The sequence below is a fragment of the Cetorhinus maximus genome, chromosome 9 (assembly GCF_964194155.1).
Source record: "Cetorhinus maximus chromosome 9, sCetMax3.hap1.1, whole genome shotgun sequence".
NCBI classification, from domain to species: domain Eukaryota; kingdom Metazoa; phylum Chordata; class Chondrichthyes; order Lamniformes; family Cetorhinidae; genus Cetorhinus; species Cetorhinus maximus.
In genome coordinates this window covers 109,531,134-109,545,840 of record NC_135887.1, presented here as the reverse complement: position 1 = coordinate 109,545,840, position 14,707 = coordinate 109,531,134, and the positions used below count along the sequence as shown (strand labels likewise).

Below are 14,707 nucleotides of genomic sequence, written 5' to 3'. Positions count from 1 at the left end.
GACTCTACAGCGCTCGCTCAGTACTGCTCTTCCAACAATACAGCATGCCCTCGCTGGGTCAAAATCCTGGAACTCCCTCCCTAACAGCACTGTGGGTGTACCTATATCCCATGGACTGCAGCAGATTAAGAAGGCAGCTCATCACCTTCTCAAGGGCAATTAGGGATGGGCAATAAATGTTGGCCTAGCCAGTGATGCTCACATCCTATGAATGAATAAAAAAAAGTCATTCCCACTGGCTCCTGAATGGGAAATGGGTTCTGAGCCATAAATGTTTTACAACTCCCTTTACTTGAGGGCTGGTGAAAAGCCAGGAAACTGACAACAGAAGTCAAAATGCTACAAACTGTTGGGTCTATTTGCCTGTCTGATTATTTGCTTGTCTCCACCACACAGAGTTCTGTTTTGACAAAAGTTCTACGCCAGAAATGTTCACTCTCTCTAAAGTTACTGACTGTTCAACTCTTATCTTCATAAAGGGCAAAGGCTCAATTGGAGCTTCCAATACTGAGATTGATAGTTCATTGTCGGGCAAGGGTGTTGAGGGATATGGAGAAAAGGTGGGTAAATGGAGTTAAGATATAAATTGGCCATGATCCAGTTGAACAGCAGAGCAGACTTGAGGGATTTCCATTGGAACAGGAGAAGGCCATTCGGCCCATCGAATCTGCTCCTTCATTCAAGTAGATCATGGGTGATCATCTCCCTCAATGCCACTTTCCCACACTATCTCCATATCCCTTTGTCATTGGTCTCCAGAAATCTATCAATTTCTGTTTTGAACATGCTCAATGATTGAGCTTCCACAGCCCTCTGGGGTTGAGAATTCCAAAGATTCACCACCCTCTGAATGGAGAAATTCCTCCTCATCTCAGTCTTAAATGGCCTATCCTTTATCCTGAGATTGTGTCCCCTGGTTTTAGGCTCACCAGCCAGGGGAAACATCTTATCTACATCCATCCAATCACACCATGTAAGAATTTTGTAAATTTCAAGATTTCTTTGAAACTGTGGGGAATACAGACCTAGTCTCCTCAATCTCTCCTCATAAGACAATCTCACCATCCCAGGGCCCTTTCAATGTGATGTCACTCAAAGTCTGATCAAAGGGATGAGTTTTAAGGAGCGTTTTATTGAAAGAGATGGAGACAGAGGAATAGGTTGTGAATTCCAGATTGTGGAGATCAGGAACAAATGATGGGTTGAAAGGTGAGTGCAAATATACAAGAGAATAGATTGTTTAGGGGAGGTTTGTAGGGGTGCAGGAGATTAGAGATATGGAGGGGTAAGACCATGGAGCAATTTGAAAATCAGGATGAGAATTTTAAACTCAAGATGTTGCTTGACCAGGAGCTAATGTAGGTCAGCGAGCGCAGGGTAGTGATAGGTGAAAGGGACTTTGTAGGAGTTAGGATATGGGCAGCAAAGTTTGGGTGCGATGACGTTTACGGTGGGTAGAATGTCGGAGACCATCCGGGAGAGTGTTGGAATAGTCGAATCTAGAAGTAACAAAGGCATAAACGAGGGCCTCAGGAGCAGATGTGTGCAGTATTGTGCCCATTCACTTCCAATACTCCAATATCCCAATGTGTCTGTAGCTAGATTGACACTTGGGGTAAAGATTCACCTTGGGAAATCAGATTGCCATCATAGACACTGCCCCATATTCACCAGTGATGCTACCAGTCATATAGCACAGCATTATTTTAATGAATCTGTTTTAATAAATAATAACGTGGAGAGAATTTCAGTCTGTTAATATTAGCACCAGAATTCCTGCTAGTTTCATACCTACTGAATATTATTGAGGACCCTGTGTGTTGCCAGCTTCACTCAACAGGACTGTTTCTCTCTCTCTCTTTAGGTTTATCGCTGTATTGATCCCGTTGAATTACAACAGGAAACACGTTGATCTCCGACAGATAGTCCTGATCTCCATGACCTGGATCTTGGCGTTTGCTGTTGCCTCACCAATTGTCTTTGGCCTGAACAATGTTCCTGGCAGAGATCAGACTGTGTGTCAATTAGAGGATGACAATTATATAGTTTATTCTTCTGTCTGCTCCTTCTTCCTCCCCTGCCCAATAATGCTCCTCTTATATTGTGGAATGTTCCGGGGCCTCAGACGATGGGAGGAAGCACGGAAACGCAAGCTAAAACATAACTTGCATGGGTTCAGGAAGATTAACGGGGACCCCTCAGAGCCGCAAAGTCCTCCTCCATTAATAGAACGAAATCCGCCACACATCAAACGTGAAGAACTGCATCTCTTTCCAAAGTCAGACTGTGATTTATCGAGACAGTTCGTGGACCGGTCCATACAAACCATAACTTTTTCAGAAGTCAAGTACGTTCAGTCGCACCCAGCGAACAGGAGGAAACGTGCAAAGATTAATGGAAGAGAACGCAAAGCAATGAAAGTGTTGCCCATTATTGTAGGTGAGTTGCTGTCCTGTCTGACTCTGCATCTGTCACCAATTCATTTTCATTCCATTGCTACTGTTTAAATTCTTTTCTTTAGCCCTGCTTGACACCAACAGGAAATTTCAGTTGGTTCCAGTGATGCATTAAAATTGGAATCTTACAGCACAGAAGGAGGTCATTCAGCAGATCATGCTTATACTGAATCTTTGGTAGAGCTATGTAATTGGTCGCTCTCCCCCCTGCTCTATTTGCATAGCCCTGTAAAATTTTCCCCTTTGATTATTTACCGCAAGTTCCTTTTGGAAGTTACTACTCAATCAGCTTCCACCATCCTTTCCAGGTCACAACAACTCACTGTTTAAAAAACATTCTCTTCATCTCCTCTCAGGTTCTTTTGCCAATTGCCTTAAATCTGTATCTTCTAGTTACTGATTCTCCTGCCAATGGAAACAGTTTCTCTTTATCTATGCTTTCCAGACCCTTCATTATTTGGAACACCTCCATTAACTCTCCCTTTAGCTTTCTCTGCTGTACAGAGAATAAGCCCAGCTTTTCCTGTCTGTCCATATAACTGTTGTCGTTCATCCCTGACAACATTCTGGTAAATCTACTCTGCACCCTCTCCAAGGCCTTGACATCGTTCCTAAAGTGTGGTGCCCAAAATTAGACACAATAGTCCAGCTGAGGTTCAGCCAGTAATTTATCAAATATTTCTTTAATACATTTACTCTGTCAACATTTGTAACATTGATTTTAATATTCTCACCAGATTTCTCTCAATTATCAAGCTGCTAGAAGTTAGTAGAGTCTCAGTGACAGGTTTTTCATATACATTAACGTACCTGTTTGAATGAACATAGGGTGATAACTTGGTGACCAGTTCCTGGATGAAATGTACCTATAAACTTCCAGAAAGTAGGTGCTAAAGATCAGCTCCTGTTCACATTTTTGTCAATATTTTACCAATAAAACAACCTAGTGTAGACAAACTCTTTCAACTACAGTGCTTTCAGACTCATAGCGAGGAGTTTGTTCAATATTTTATTTCTGTTACTGAATAACTTAAGGTGATGAGGTGACAGGTCAGGTTTAATCTCTAGTGAACAGAGTCCATACATTGTATGCAGGGAGCCAGTGACACGAGTGCTCAAGAGTTCAGACTAATCTTGTATCTGATCCATTAATCCCAGCAGATAGAATGTGTGCTGTACTCAGCAGCAGCAGCAGGTTGAGGGCCTTTAACAGTTTGGGATATTAAGCCAAAAAAAGGCCAGTCTCTGTATTGAGTGCTGATTACTGAGAGATGTATTTGCTCGCAGCGATCAATTCAAACCCTACGAGTTCATTTATGATAGATTTCCCTCCCACCTCTCCCCACATTCACCATTTCATTTTTAGTGTTCACAGTTGATTTTGATCCGTCAGGCTGGCTACAAGACTTCAAATCAGCAGGTGGCAGGTTCAAGTCTTATCCAGAGACTTGAGGCTGAATTTCATGAGGTACCATGGTCCCCGCAACCTCCCCTCCCCCGTCCCTAGCTAAAAAGACAGGGTGGAGCCTGCCCACGATCCCCAGGCCTTGTCTGACATCAGCCTGTGCAGCTAAAGTTGCTGGGCTTCTGACATGGCCTGGCCCCCGCTACAGATAAAATACTGGCAGGGCAGGATGAAGCCCTATTAAGTGGCCATCAATTGGGCTGTTTAAAGGCCTCAATAAGCCCAAGGGTGGGCAGTCTGCCCGATGCCTTCCTTGTCCCTCCCCATAAATTTTCAGGCAGGTTGGAGATGGGCAGATAAACGACAGGAGGGCCACCGGCTGGATTTCACATGCACCCTACATTCAAACCCTCCAGCAGGGGAGGGTTTTTGTTTTGCTGGACCTCAGTCTTCAGCTGTCAGTAGAGCTGCTTACTTGCTCTCGAGTTGGGTTGCTGTTTCAGGTTCAGAAATGCCTTGTGCTTGTGGCTTATCAGCTCCTGGATCTCCTGGTCGTTCTCATCAAACCAGTCTTGGTATTTCCTGGTCAAGTGACCAAGCATCTCTTCGCAGGTGCTGGTGATGGAGGCCTTGAAGGCAGACCAGGCGCTGCGGACACTCTAAACAGAAAAACAGATGATGGGTGGAGAAAGCGCAGAAGATCCAACAGTTAGCTGACAACTATAACGTGCGAGGTTTCTTTAGCACAGTCAAGACCACCTACAGCCCAAGCACCCAAGGCCCCACTCCACTGCTGACCAAGAATGGAGAGGCACTCATCAAAGACAGAAAGGCAGTCAGCATCCAATGGAAGGGGCACTTCGAAGATCTTCTTAACAGAGACTCTGGCCTTGGTGGACGCATGCGTTCGGCGTGCCTGGGAGCGTCTGGGAAATGGCACCCCCAACCGCGATTGGCCCCCGACCGCAATTTCATTCGCCAGCCAGCATGAAACGCACGCTGTAAAGCTCAGCGCTGCTGGAGTGGGGGCGGGAAGAGGGTAGGCAATGATGTCACTGCAGGCGTGGGTGAGCACTTTGACAGGGCTCCCTGAAGGCAGACAGATGCCTCAGTGAGCTGCGACCTTCAAATAATTAAACAAAGGTTTAAAAATCTGTAAATGTCCATGCATCACAATCAAGCACCTGAAAGTATACCTCATAAAATTGCTGTCCACAGATATTTATGTTTTATTTTATTTCATAAGAGATTTCATCCCGCCATTGGATGAGGTTTGATGAAAAATGTAAAGGCCGCCTGGCCGATTCGCCTGCCTGCCAACAGTAAGGTTGTATGGACCACAAAGAATCGGAGACAATTGCCCCATTAATGGGCTTAATTGCCCTCTTAATTGTCAGTGGGCACATTTCCAACTTCTGCTCGCAGCCTCCGAGCGAAATATCGTGCGATTTTATGCCCGATTGGGTTGGGCGTGCGGCCACCCGCAGGACATAAAACTCTGCCCTCTGTCTTCAAGGAAGTGTCCTCGACTCCATCCCGCAGCATGCCACCCACCACCATCTCAGCACAACCCCAGCCCAGCATCAGGTAGAAAAGGCCATTCGACAGTGAAAACATGGCCCCATCTCCCTTAACTGGAAGGAGAAGAGCATGCCAGGAGATCTCAGACACCATTATCATGACCATCTTCAAGAAAGGTGACAAATCAAACCGCGATAACTATAGAGGAATCTCCCTGCTGTCAGCACAGGGAAGCTCATCACAAGAATCCTCCTCAATCACCTTCTCCCTGTGGCTTAAAAACTCTTCCAGAGTCATAATGCGTATTCCACCCACTAAGGGGCACAATGGACATGATCTTCACCATGTGGCAACTGCAAGAGAAATGCAGGGAACAGCACCAACCCTTGTACATCTTTGACCTCACAAAAGCCTTTGACACTGTCAACCGCAAAGGATTATGGAGCATCCTTCTCCATTTTGACTTCCCCCAAAAGTTTGTCACCATTCTCCCACCTACTTCATGATGACATGCAAGCTGTGATCCTGGCCAACGGATCCACCACAGACCCAATCCACGTTCGGACCGGGGTCAAGTAAGGTGCTCTCAGTGCACTGACGCTCTTCTCAATTTCCCTTGCTTCAATGCTGCATCTCGCCTTCAGCAAGCCCCCCGCTGGAGTGGAGCTAAACTACAGAACAAATGGGAACCTGTTCAACCTCCGCCACCTATAGGCGAGGTCCAAGGTCGTCCCATCCTCTGTCATTGAACTACAAGATGCAGACGATGCTTGTATCTGCACACACTCGGAGACTGAGATCCAAGCCGTCGTCAACACCTTCACCGAGGCTTACAAGAGCATAGGCCTTACACTAAACATCCCTAAGACAAAGGTCCTCTACCAACCTGCCCCTTCCATACCACACTGCACTCCCGGTTATCAAAATCCACGATGAGGACTTGGACAACCTGGACCACTTTCCATACCTTGGAAGTCTAGTGCCAACAGGGCAGACATCGATGATGAGGTTCAACACCGCCTTCATTGTGCCAGTGCAGCTTTCGACCACCTGAGGAAGAGTGTTTGAAGACCAGGACCTCAGACCCGGCACCAAACTCATGACCTACATGATCTACCCGCCCTCCTATATGGCTCAGACGTGGACTATATACAGCAGGCACCTCAAAACTCTAGAGAAGTACCATCAGTACTGCCTCTGCAAGATCCTACAAATCCATTGGCAGGATAGGCGTACCAACGTCAGTGTTCCCACTCAGGCCAACATCCCCAGCATCGAAGCATTGACCATGCTCGATCAGCTCCGCTGGGCGGGCCACATCGTCTGCATGCCTGACACGAGACTTTCAAAACAAGCGGTCTACCCGGAGCTTCGACACGGCAAGCGAGGGAGGGCAGAGGAAATGCTTCTAGGGCATCCTCAAAGCCTCCTTGAAAAAGTGCAACGTCCCCACCAACATCTAGGAATCCCTGGCCCAAGACTGCCCTATGTGGAGGGAAATCATCCAGGAAGGAGTTGGACAGCTTGAGCCTCATCGCCAAGGGCTAGTCAAAGCCAAGCGTTGACAGCAAAAGGAGTGCATGGCAACCTGGGCACCCCACCCACCCGTTCCCCCTATCACCATTGGTCCCACCTGTGACAGAGACTGTAGGTCACGCATTGGACTCTTCAGGCACCTGAGAACTCATTCTTAGTGTGGAAGCAAGTCATCCTCGACCCCGAAGGACAGCCTAAAAAGAAGCGAGGGAATGTGAAAACCAGCTCTCGAGTCCATAATATACGAAAACACTGCAGTACAAAAGAGTGTTGTACTGTCAGAAGGGTAGCATTGAGCGCTGTACCGTTGAAAAATCAGTATTGAGGGAGTGCTGCACTGTTGGAGGGGCAGTACTGAGGGACTGTGCAATTTTCTGGGGCCATACTGAGGAAGCGCTGCATGGTCGAATGGACAATACTGAGGTGGAGCTGCAGTGTCAAGGAACAGTACTGAGGGAGTGCTGCACTCTTGCAGAGTCAGTACAAGGGAGCACTGCACTCAGTGGAGCAGTATGTGGGAGGGCTGCATTGTCAGAGGATCGGTACTGAAGGAACACTGCACTGCCGGAGGGAAAGTATTGCAGGAGTGCTGCACTGTCAAAGGGGCAGTATTGATAGTGCAGTGCTCCATCAGATCAGTACTGATGAAGCATTGCGCACTCAGCACAGTGCTGAGAGACCACTGCACCATCAGGGACAATACTGAGGGAGCGCTGCACTGTCAAAGGGGAAGTATTGTGAGACCATTGCAATGTTGGAAGTGTCATCTTTTGCATGAAATGTTAAAATGAAGCTCCATCTGCCCTTTTAGGTGGATGTAAAAGATTCCACAGCTAGTATTTGAAAAGGAGCAGGAATATTCTTCCCAAGATCCTGGGGCCAATATTTATCCATCAACCAACATCACTAAAGCAGATTATCTGGTCATTGCTGTTTGTACAACCTTGCAGTGTGGAAATTGGCTGTCTCATTTTTAATGCTTATTGCATGGGGCAGGATTTTCCACTCATCGGGCAGGCGCGCGCCTGACCCGAACGAGCATAAAATGACACGCGATGATGTTAGGCGAGTGTCCCAACGTCATCGTGCACTCATGCGATATTTCGATCGGCAAGTGCGCACGGGAGTCAGAGCCGCGCCTGCCATTAATTAAGAGGCCAATTAAGCCTCTTAACAAACCAGTTGACGACGATTTAACGTTGCCAGTGTGATTTTTCGCTCGTCACACAGGCAAAACAGACAGGCGGGCAGCCCACAATTTGCAAAACCTCATCCACAGGCAGGATAAAAAGAGTCAGCAGCAATGCCAGTGTGAGTAGTGAGGAGTTTTGGAGATAGTTTGCTGGTGGCTTCTCAGTACTTGACAGCTTCATCTCTGTTCAGGGCTTCATTTGTAGCATTTCCACGCTTCATTTCAGGATTCATTGGTGTCTCCAAGGCCCCCTGAGGATTCAGACTGTATGGACCCTTTCAGGTATCAGACAGCCTTCCCTTATCCTGGTAATGGGGATTGTGGTCTCTGCTGGAGGCAATTCCTCTGAGGAGAAAGAGAGGGGCAGAAGGGAGACGAGTCCATGTGTCCCAAAGCAGCTTCCAGTGGAGGTACGGGAGCGGGGGGAGAGAGGCACGGGCACAAGGGGGCAGGGCCAGGAGGTAGTCCAAGGCAGAAGGGGCTGTAGAAGACACCAATATCCTGCTGTCAGGGTTTACAGGCAGCAATGCAGCTATCTCAATATGTCCAAGGTGCAATGCCGAAGGAGGCTCCACCTCTCAAGGGAGACACTGACCTCCATTTGTCAGATGATTGGGCCTGAGATCAGCTCCGACTGTAGACACCCATGCCAGTGGCTCTGAAGGTCACAGTGGCCCTTAACATCTTTGCCAGCGGCTCGTTCCAGGGCTCAGTGGGGGATCTGTGTGGAGTCTCCCTATCAGCTGTCCACAGTGCGTCAAGCTGTTCAAGCTCTGTTCAGGAGGGTATTGACTTTCCTTCATTTCCGTATGGATGAGGCCAGCCAGGCTGAGTGAGCCAGAGGCTTTGCAGCAATTGCTGGGTTCCCTGCGTCCAGGATACCATTGACTGCACTCATGTGGCCATCAAGGTGCCAGCGGGTCAACCAGGTGTCTTTGTTAACAGGAAGGGATTCCGCTCCATGTACGTGCAGATAGTGTGTGACTACAAGATGCAGATTGTGCAAGGTACCCTGGCAGCTCCCAGGACGCATTCATCTCAAGATGCGCTTCCGATACCTGGACCGTTCAGGGGGAGCACTGCAATACCCCCCAGAGCGGGTGTCACTGATTGTGGAGAGCACAACATGCAACCACTCTGGCACTGGCAAGGAGGGTACCCACTGGAGGAAGAGGATCTTGAGGCAGCTGCAAAGGCCACAGATGATGAATCCAGTGGTGAGTCAGAAGAGAAGCATGATGAGGAGAATGCTGAGGGGGTGGAGCCAGACCTTGGTAGCCTCCAGGGAGGCAGGGATACCAAGGACACCTTGATCCAATGGTCCTTCAGCTAGGCTGCCAAATAAGCGCTACCACCTCATGCCAGGGCTGCCGCCACCATTCTGGATCTCAGAAATGATCCTTTCCTTTTCCCACAAGATACACTCAGTGCCTGTGCAATAAAGTTTTGAGCCACTTAGGTCCAGCATTACATATTGGCGTACCCTGCACCTACAAAACAACTGAAACATACTCAGGCCAATAACACAAAAGCAAATGTAATATAATGTTGGCACTCTCAGATTATGAACATAACAATAACAGGTGTTGATGGTCACACCATTAAAAAAAGGAAAAAAAATGGGAGAACAAAAGATCACCCATGACCATTCCCTCTTGTGCTTAAGGTGTTTTAAGCTTATGTTTGCGGGTGCTACATCTAGATCCTTCCCGCTCGCTGGCACCAGCTTTGGAGACAGTCTGCTGACTCTGGTGTCCTGTTGGTTTTGATGACCTTGGCGGTCATCCTCTGGCCAGTAGAGCCTGTGCTTGCCCTGCCTGGGAGGGAGCAGCCAGTGCCATGGCTGGCATCTCCCCAGTCGCCAAAGCCTCATCGGATGCCACAGTCACTGGCAGAGGGGCGGAGGAGCTGCTGCCATCATGTGGAGTGCTCTGAGAGGAGCCCAGAGAGAAGCAGGCACCTCATGCGCCAATATGAGATTGCTGTGGACCTCCCTGCTCACCATTGATGGATGGGCACCTAACTGGGATACTGGCTGCCTCGTCCATCTCCCACACTGACACTGACCACCTGAGGTCAGTGCCTGTGTGAGGGCTTGCAGGTCATAGCACAACCTCAGGAACGCCTGATTCTGTTCCTGAAGCAGCCTCTCCATGAGAGTCACCACTCTCTCAATAAGGAGGCATTGCGCTCGGCTGTGAGGGTCAACACAGTGCTCATGCTCCGCAGGGACTCCTCTACAACAGACCATGGCACACATACCCTCTTGGGTTTCTGCCAGATCCTCCCTCATATCCTGCTGGACATCCAGTATCTGCTGCCTAATGAATGACTCCAGAGGCTCATAATCATCCTTTGACTGAACATCGTCCTGGTCTCCAGCAGTCTGCCGACTGCCAGTGCCCTGGGCACTATCTGCCTCCGCTGCACCTCAAGTGAGCGTGAAGTGCCCTCACCAATGTGCACCGAGATACTAGCCACCGATCTAATGCCCACTGAAGTATCTGTGCTGGTGCCTGGTTCAGAGAGTGAGTGTGACGCAGGTGCTTCTGGAGCCTGGTGATCCTCCGGTGTCAGGGGTAGCTCCTGGGGGTCCTGAGATCAGCTGCTTGGTGGCAGATCTAAGGGAGAACAAGGACACGCCATTAGTTAAAGTCATCACATTGTCACTGTGCATGCCAGGCACCCTGATGAGACAAGGAGATCTGCATCATGGTGCCATTGTCTTTCAATGGTCAATCAGGAATCCAGTCTGGAGGCTCCCATCAATGGTGAGACAACACAAGAATGTTTGCACCATCCGAAACTGTCAACTTAGTGCACTGCACTCTTATCTTCGTCTGACACCCCAGCCTCTCCGCGGCCGGTTGACTGAGGTGCATGGCTCCTCTCGAGCTGCAAGGTGTCCTGCTCATATCTAGAGAGGATGCGGTGCTGTGGGGGTCCTCTGCCAGGCACGACTTCTCAATATTGTTATGGGATGTCTGAAAGAACAAAGGAGCATTGATTAGTCCACTCTGTACCTGCAGCGCCATTGCAGCCTGGCCAACCCCACCTGAGGAGCACCTTGCAGGGCACACCTGTGTCATGGCCCTCGAGCCGCAAGGCAAAGCAGCCAGGGCTTTGGCCAGCTCCGGCGTCATCAACAGTTGGCACTCAGACACTAACACCCCTGAGCTCCACGAGGGGACGGCCAGCCCAAAACACAGACCCATGCCAGCATGGTGCTCACCCTTCCTGAGCGCAGCAGGTCAGTAAACCTCTTCCGGCACTGCACCCAGGTGCACCACTTCACATCATGGCTGCTCACCCGAGATGCCACCTCCTCCCATGCCCTCTTTGTGAGGTGCAGTGGCCTCCTCCTCCTCCCATCTCTGCGGACAAGGGTGTCCCTCCAGGAGGGTGGTGAGACACTCATCCAAAAAACGGGGGGGGCCAAGTGCCCAGCCGACCTCACCTCCCACCTGGCGTCTACATCTTCATTTGCAGCCATGTCGTTGCAGCAATGCCATCGCGGGCAGCCTCCCTGGAGCTGCCTGCACAGTTTTTGAACCAGCTGTCGGGTCGCCATTGGACTTGGCAGCCAACAGGCCCCTGCCCACACTCGCCCATTCTTGGACATTCTGCAGCTGGCGTTCAGGCTGGGCAGGCCTGGCATGCAGTCTGTTTCGTGGCCACTCTCGTTTGCCCCCGCTGAGCCCACCCGACGAGGGCAAAATTCTGCCCATGATGTCTGCCACCACCAAATGCCCCCAAATTGACCTGTTACCTCCATGGCCTGCACTTGCTGCCTCCTTGATTCACACTCTCTCTCAATCCTGTCAACACTCACATCTCATGAACAAAAAAAACAAACCCTGAGTTGCGCTCAATGACAAACATAACCCCCACCGTCACTTGTGGTGGAATTTCCCAATTGTGAAACTGTTAGGAGAGGGATCCCAGGAATCTGACAGCTAGTGCCAGATTCACCAGCTTGTGGAAAAACCCCCAAAACAGATCAGAAAAATATAGATCACAACAACAACTTGCGTTTTTGTGGTGTTTTTAATGCAATAAGCTGTCCCTCAGAGTTTCAGGAGCATTATCAAAACAGAAATTGCTACTGAGCCAAGGAAGGACATATTACATTCGCAACAATCTTCAGCCAGAAGTGACAAGTGGATGATCCATCTCAGCCTCCTCCGGAGGTCCCCAGCATCACAGATGCCAGTTTTCAGCCAATTCGATTCACTCCACATGATATCAAGAAACAGCTGAAGGCACTGGGTGCTGCAAAGGCTATGGGCCCTGACAATATTCTGGCAATAGTACTGAAGACTTGTGCTCCAGAACTTGCCTCGCCCCTAGCCAAGCTGTTCCAGTACAACTGCAACACTGGCATCTACCCGGCTATGTGGAAAATTGCCCAAGTATGTCCTGTACACAAAAAGCAGGACAAATCCGACTCGGCCAATTACTGCCCCAACAGTCTACTCTCCATCATCAGTAAAGTAATGGAAGGGGTCACCAACAGTGCTATCAAGCGACACTTCCTTAGCAATAACCTGCTCACTGATGCCCATATTGGGTTCCGCCAGGCCCACTCAGCTCCTGACCTCATTACCTTGATTCAAACATGGACAAAAGAGCTGAACTCCCGAGGTGAGGTGAGAGTGACTGCCCTTGACATCAAGGCAGCATTTGACCGAGTGTGGCATCAAGGAGCCCTAGCAAAACTGAAGTCAATGGGAATCAGGAGGAAAACTCTCCGCTGCTTGGAGTCATACCCAGCACAAAGGAAGCTGGTTGTGGTTGTTGGAGGTCAGTCATCTCAGCTCCAGGACATCACTGCATGAGTTCCTCAGGGTAGTGTCCTGGGCCCAACCATCTTCAGCTGCTTCATCAATGACCTTCCTTCCATCAAAAGGTCAAAAGTGGGGATGTTCGCTGATTGCACAATGTTCAGCACCATTTGCGACGACTCAGATACTGAAGCAGTCCATGTCCAAATGCAACAAGACCTGGACAATATCCAGGCTTGGGCTGACAACTAGACAGTAACAAGTGTCAGGCAATGAGCACCTCCAACAAGAGGGAATCCAACCATCGCCCCTTGATGTTCAATGGCATTACCATCACTGAATCCCCCACTATCAACATCCTGGAGGTTACCGTTGACCAGAAACTGAACTGGACTAGCCATATAAATACTGTGGCTACAAGAGCAGGTCAGAGGCTGGGAATTGTGCGACGAGTAACTCACCTCCTGACTCCCAAAAGCCTGTCCACCATCTACAGGGCACAAGTCAGCAGTGTGATGGAATACTCCCCACTTGCCTGGATGAGTGCAGCTCCCACAATGCTCAAGTAGCTTGACACCACCCAGGACAAAGCAGCCTGCTTGTTTGGCACCACATCCATAAACATTCAGTCACCAACGACGCACAGTAACAGCAGTGTGTACCATCTACAACATGCACTGCAGGAATTCACCAAGGCTCCTTAAACAGCACCTTCCAAACCCATGACCACTTCCACCTAGAAGGACAAGGGCAGCAGAGAGATGGGAACACCACCTGGAGGTTCCCCTCCAAGTAGCTCACCATCCTGACATGGAAATATGTTGCCGTTCCTTCACTGTCGTTGGGTCAAAATCCTGGAACTCTCTCCCTGACAACACTACATCACATGGACTGCAGCAGTTCAAGAAGGCAGCTCATCACCACCTTCTTAAGGGCAACTCGGGATGGGCAATAAATGCTGGCCCAGCCAGTGAAGCCCACATCCCGTGAATGAATTTTTAAAAAGTTATTAGGTCAATCAAGTTAAATCTGTGTACTTTGATTATCCACCATCCTGACACTGGGAACATTTTGTCCTTGTTTACTCTATCAAAATACCTCTATTTTGAAATGATAAATGAAAATGCTGGGAAAACTCATAAGGTCTAGCAACAGCTGTGAAGAGAGAAAGAGAGCTGTGAATTTTCATCAGAACTGAGGAAAGTTAATTTTTGAGGAAGGTGGGGAGGTGATGGTGTAGTGGTAACGTCACTGGACTAGCAATCCAGAGGCCCAGGCTTATGCTCTGGGGACACAAATCCACAGCAGCTGGTGGAATTTAAATTCAATAAATAAATTTGTAAATAAAAGCTAGTCTCAATAATTATGAATTGTCGATTGTCATTAAAACCTATCTGGTTCACTAATGCCCTTCAGGGAAGGAAATCTGCTATCTTTACCTGGTCTGGTGACTCCAGACCCACAGTAATGTGGTCAACTCTGAAATGGCATGGCAAGCCACTCAGTTGTATCCAACTGCTACAGAAAAGTCGATAAGGAATGAAACCAGACAGACCACCTGGCATTGACCTCGCCATCGGAAACAGCAATGGCTCACCCAAGCTGTTGGCCCTGCAAAGTCTTCCTACTAACAAATTTTTTATGTTTCTGTCTGGGGGTTTGTGCCAAAATTTGGAGAGCTGTCCCACAGACTAGTCAAGCAACAGCCTGACACAGTCATATTCACAGCATCCTACCTTACAGGCAATGTCCCAGACACCACCAACACTATCCCTGGGTATGTCCTGTCCCACCACCAGGAGAGACCCAGCAG

The 14,707-nt window shown here is 49.0% G+C and overlaps 1 protein-coding gene across 1 annotated transcript in view; it reads left to right on the top strand.

Annotated features, from left to right (window-relative positions):
- Positions 1 to 14,707, top strand: part of LOC144684916 (D(4) dopamine receptor-like) — a 66,682-nt gene that overhangs the window by 29,926 nt on the left and 22,049 nt on the right. The window contains exon 4 of the mRNA XM_078549328.1: positions 1,865 to 2,439. Coding sequence (XP_078405454.1) covers positions 1,865 to 2,439 — 575 coding nt within the window. The remainder of the gene's footprint in view (positions 1 to 1,864; positions 2,440 to 14,707) is intronic.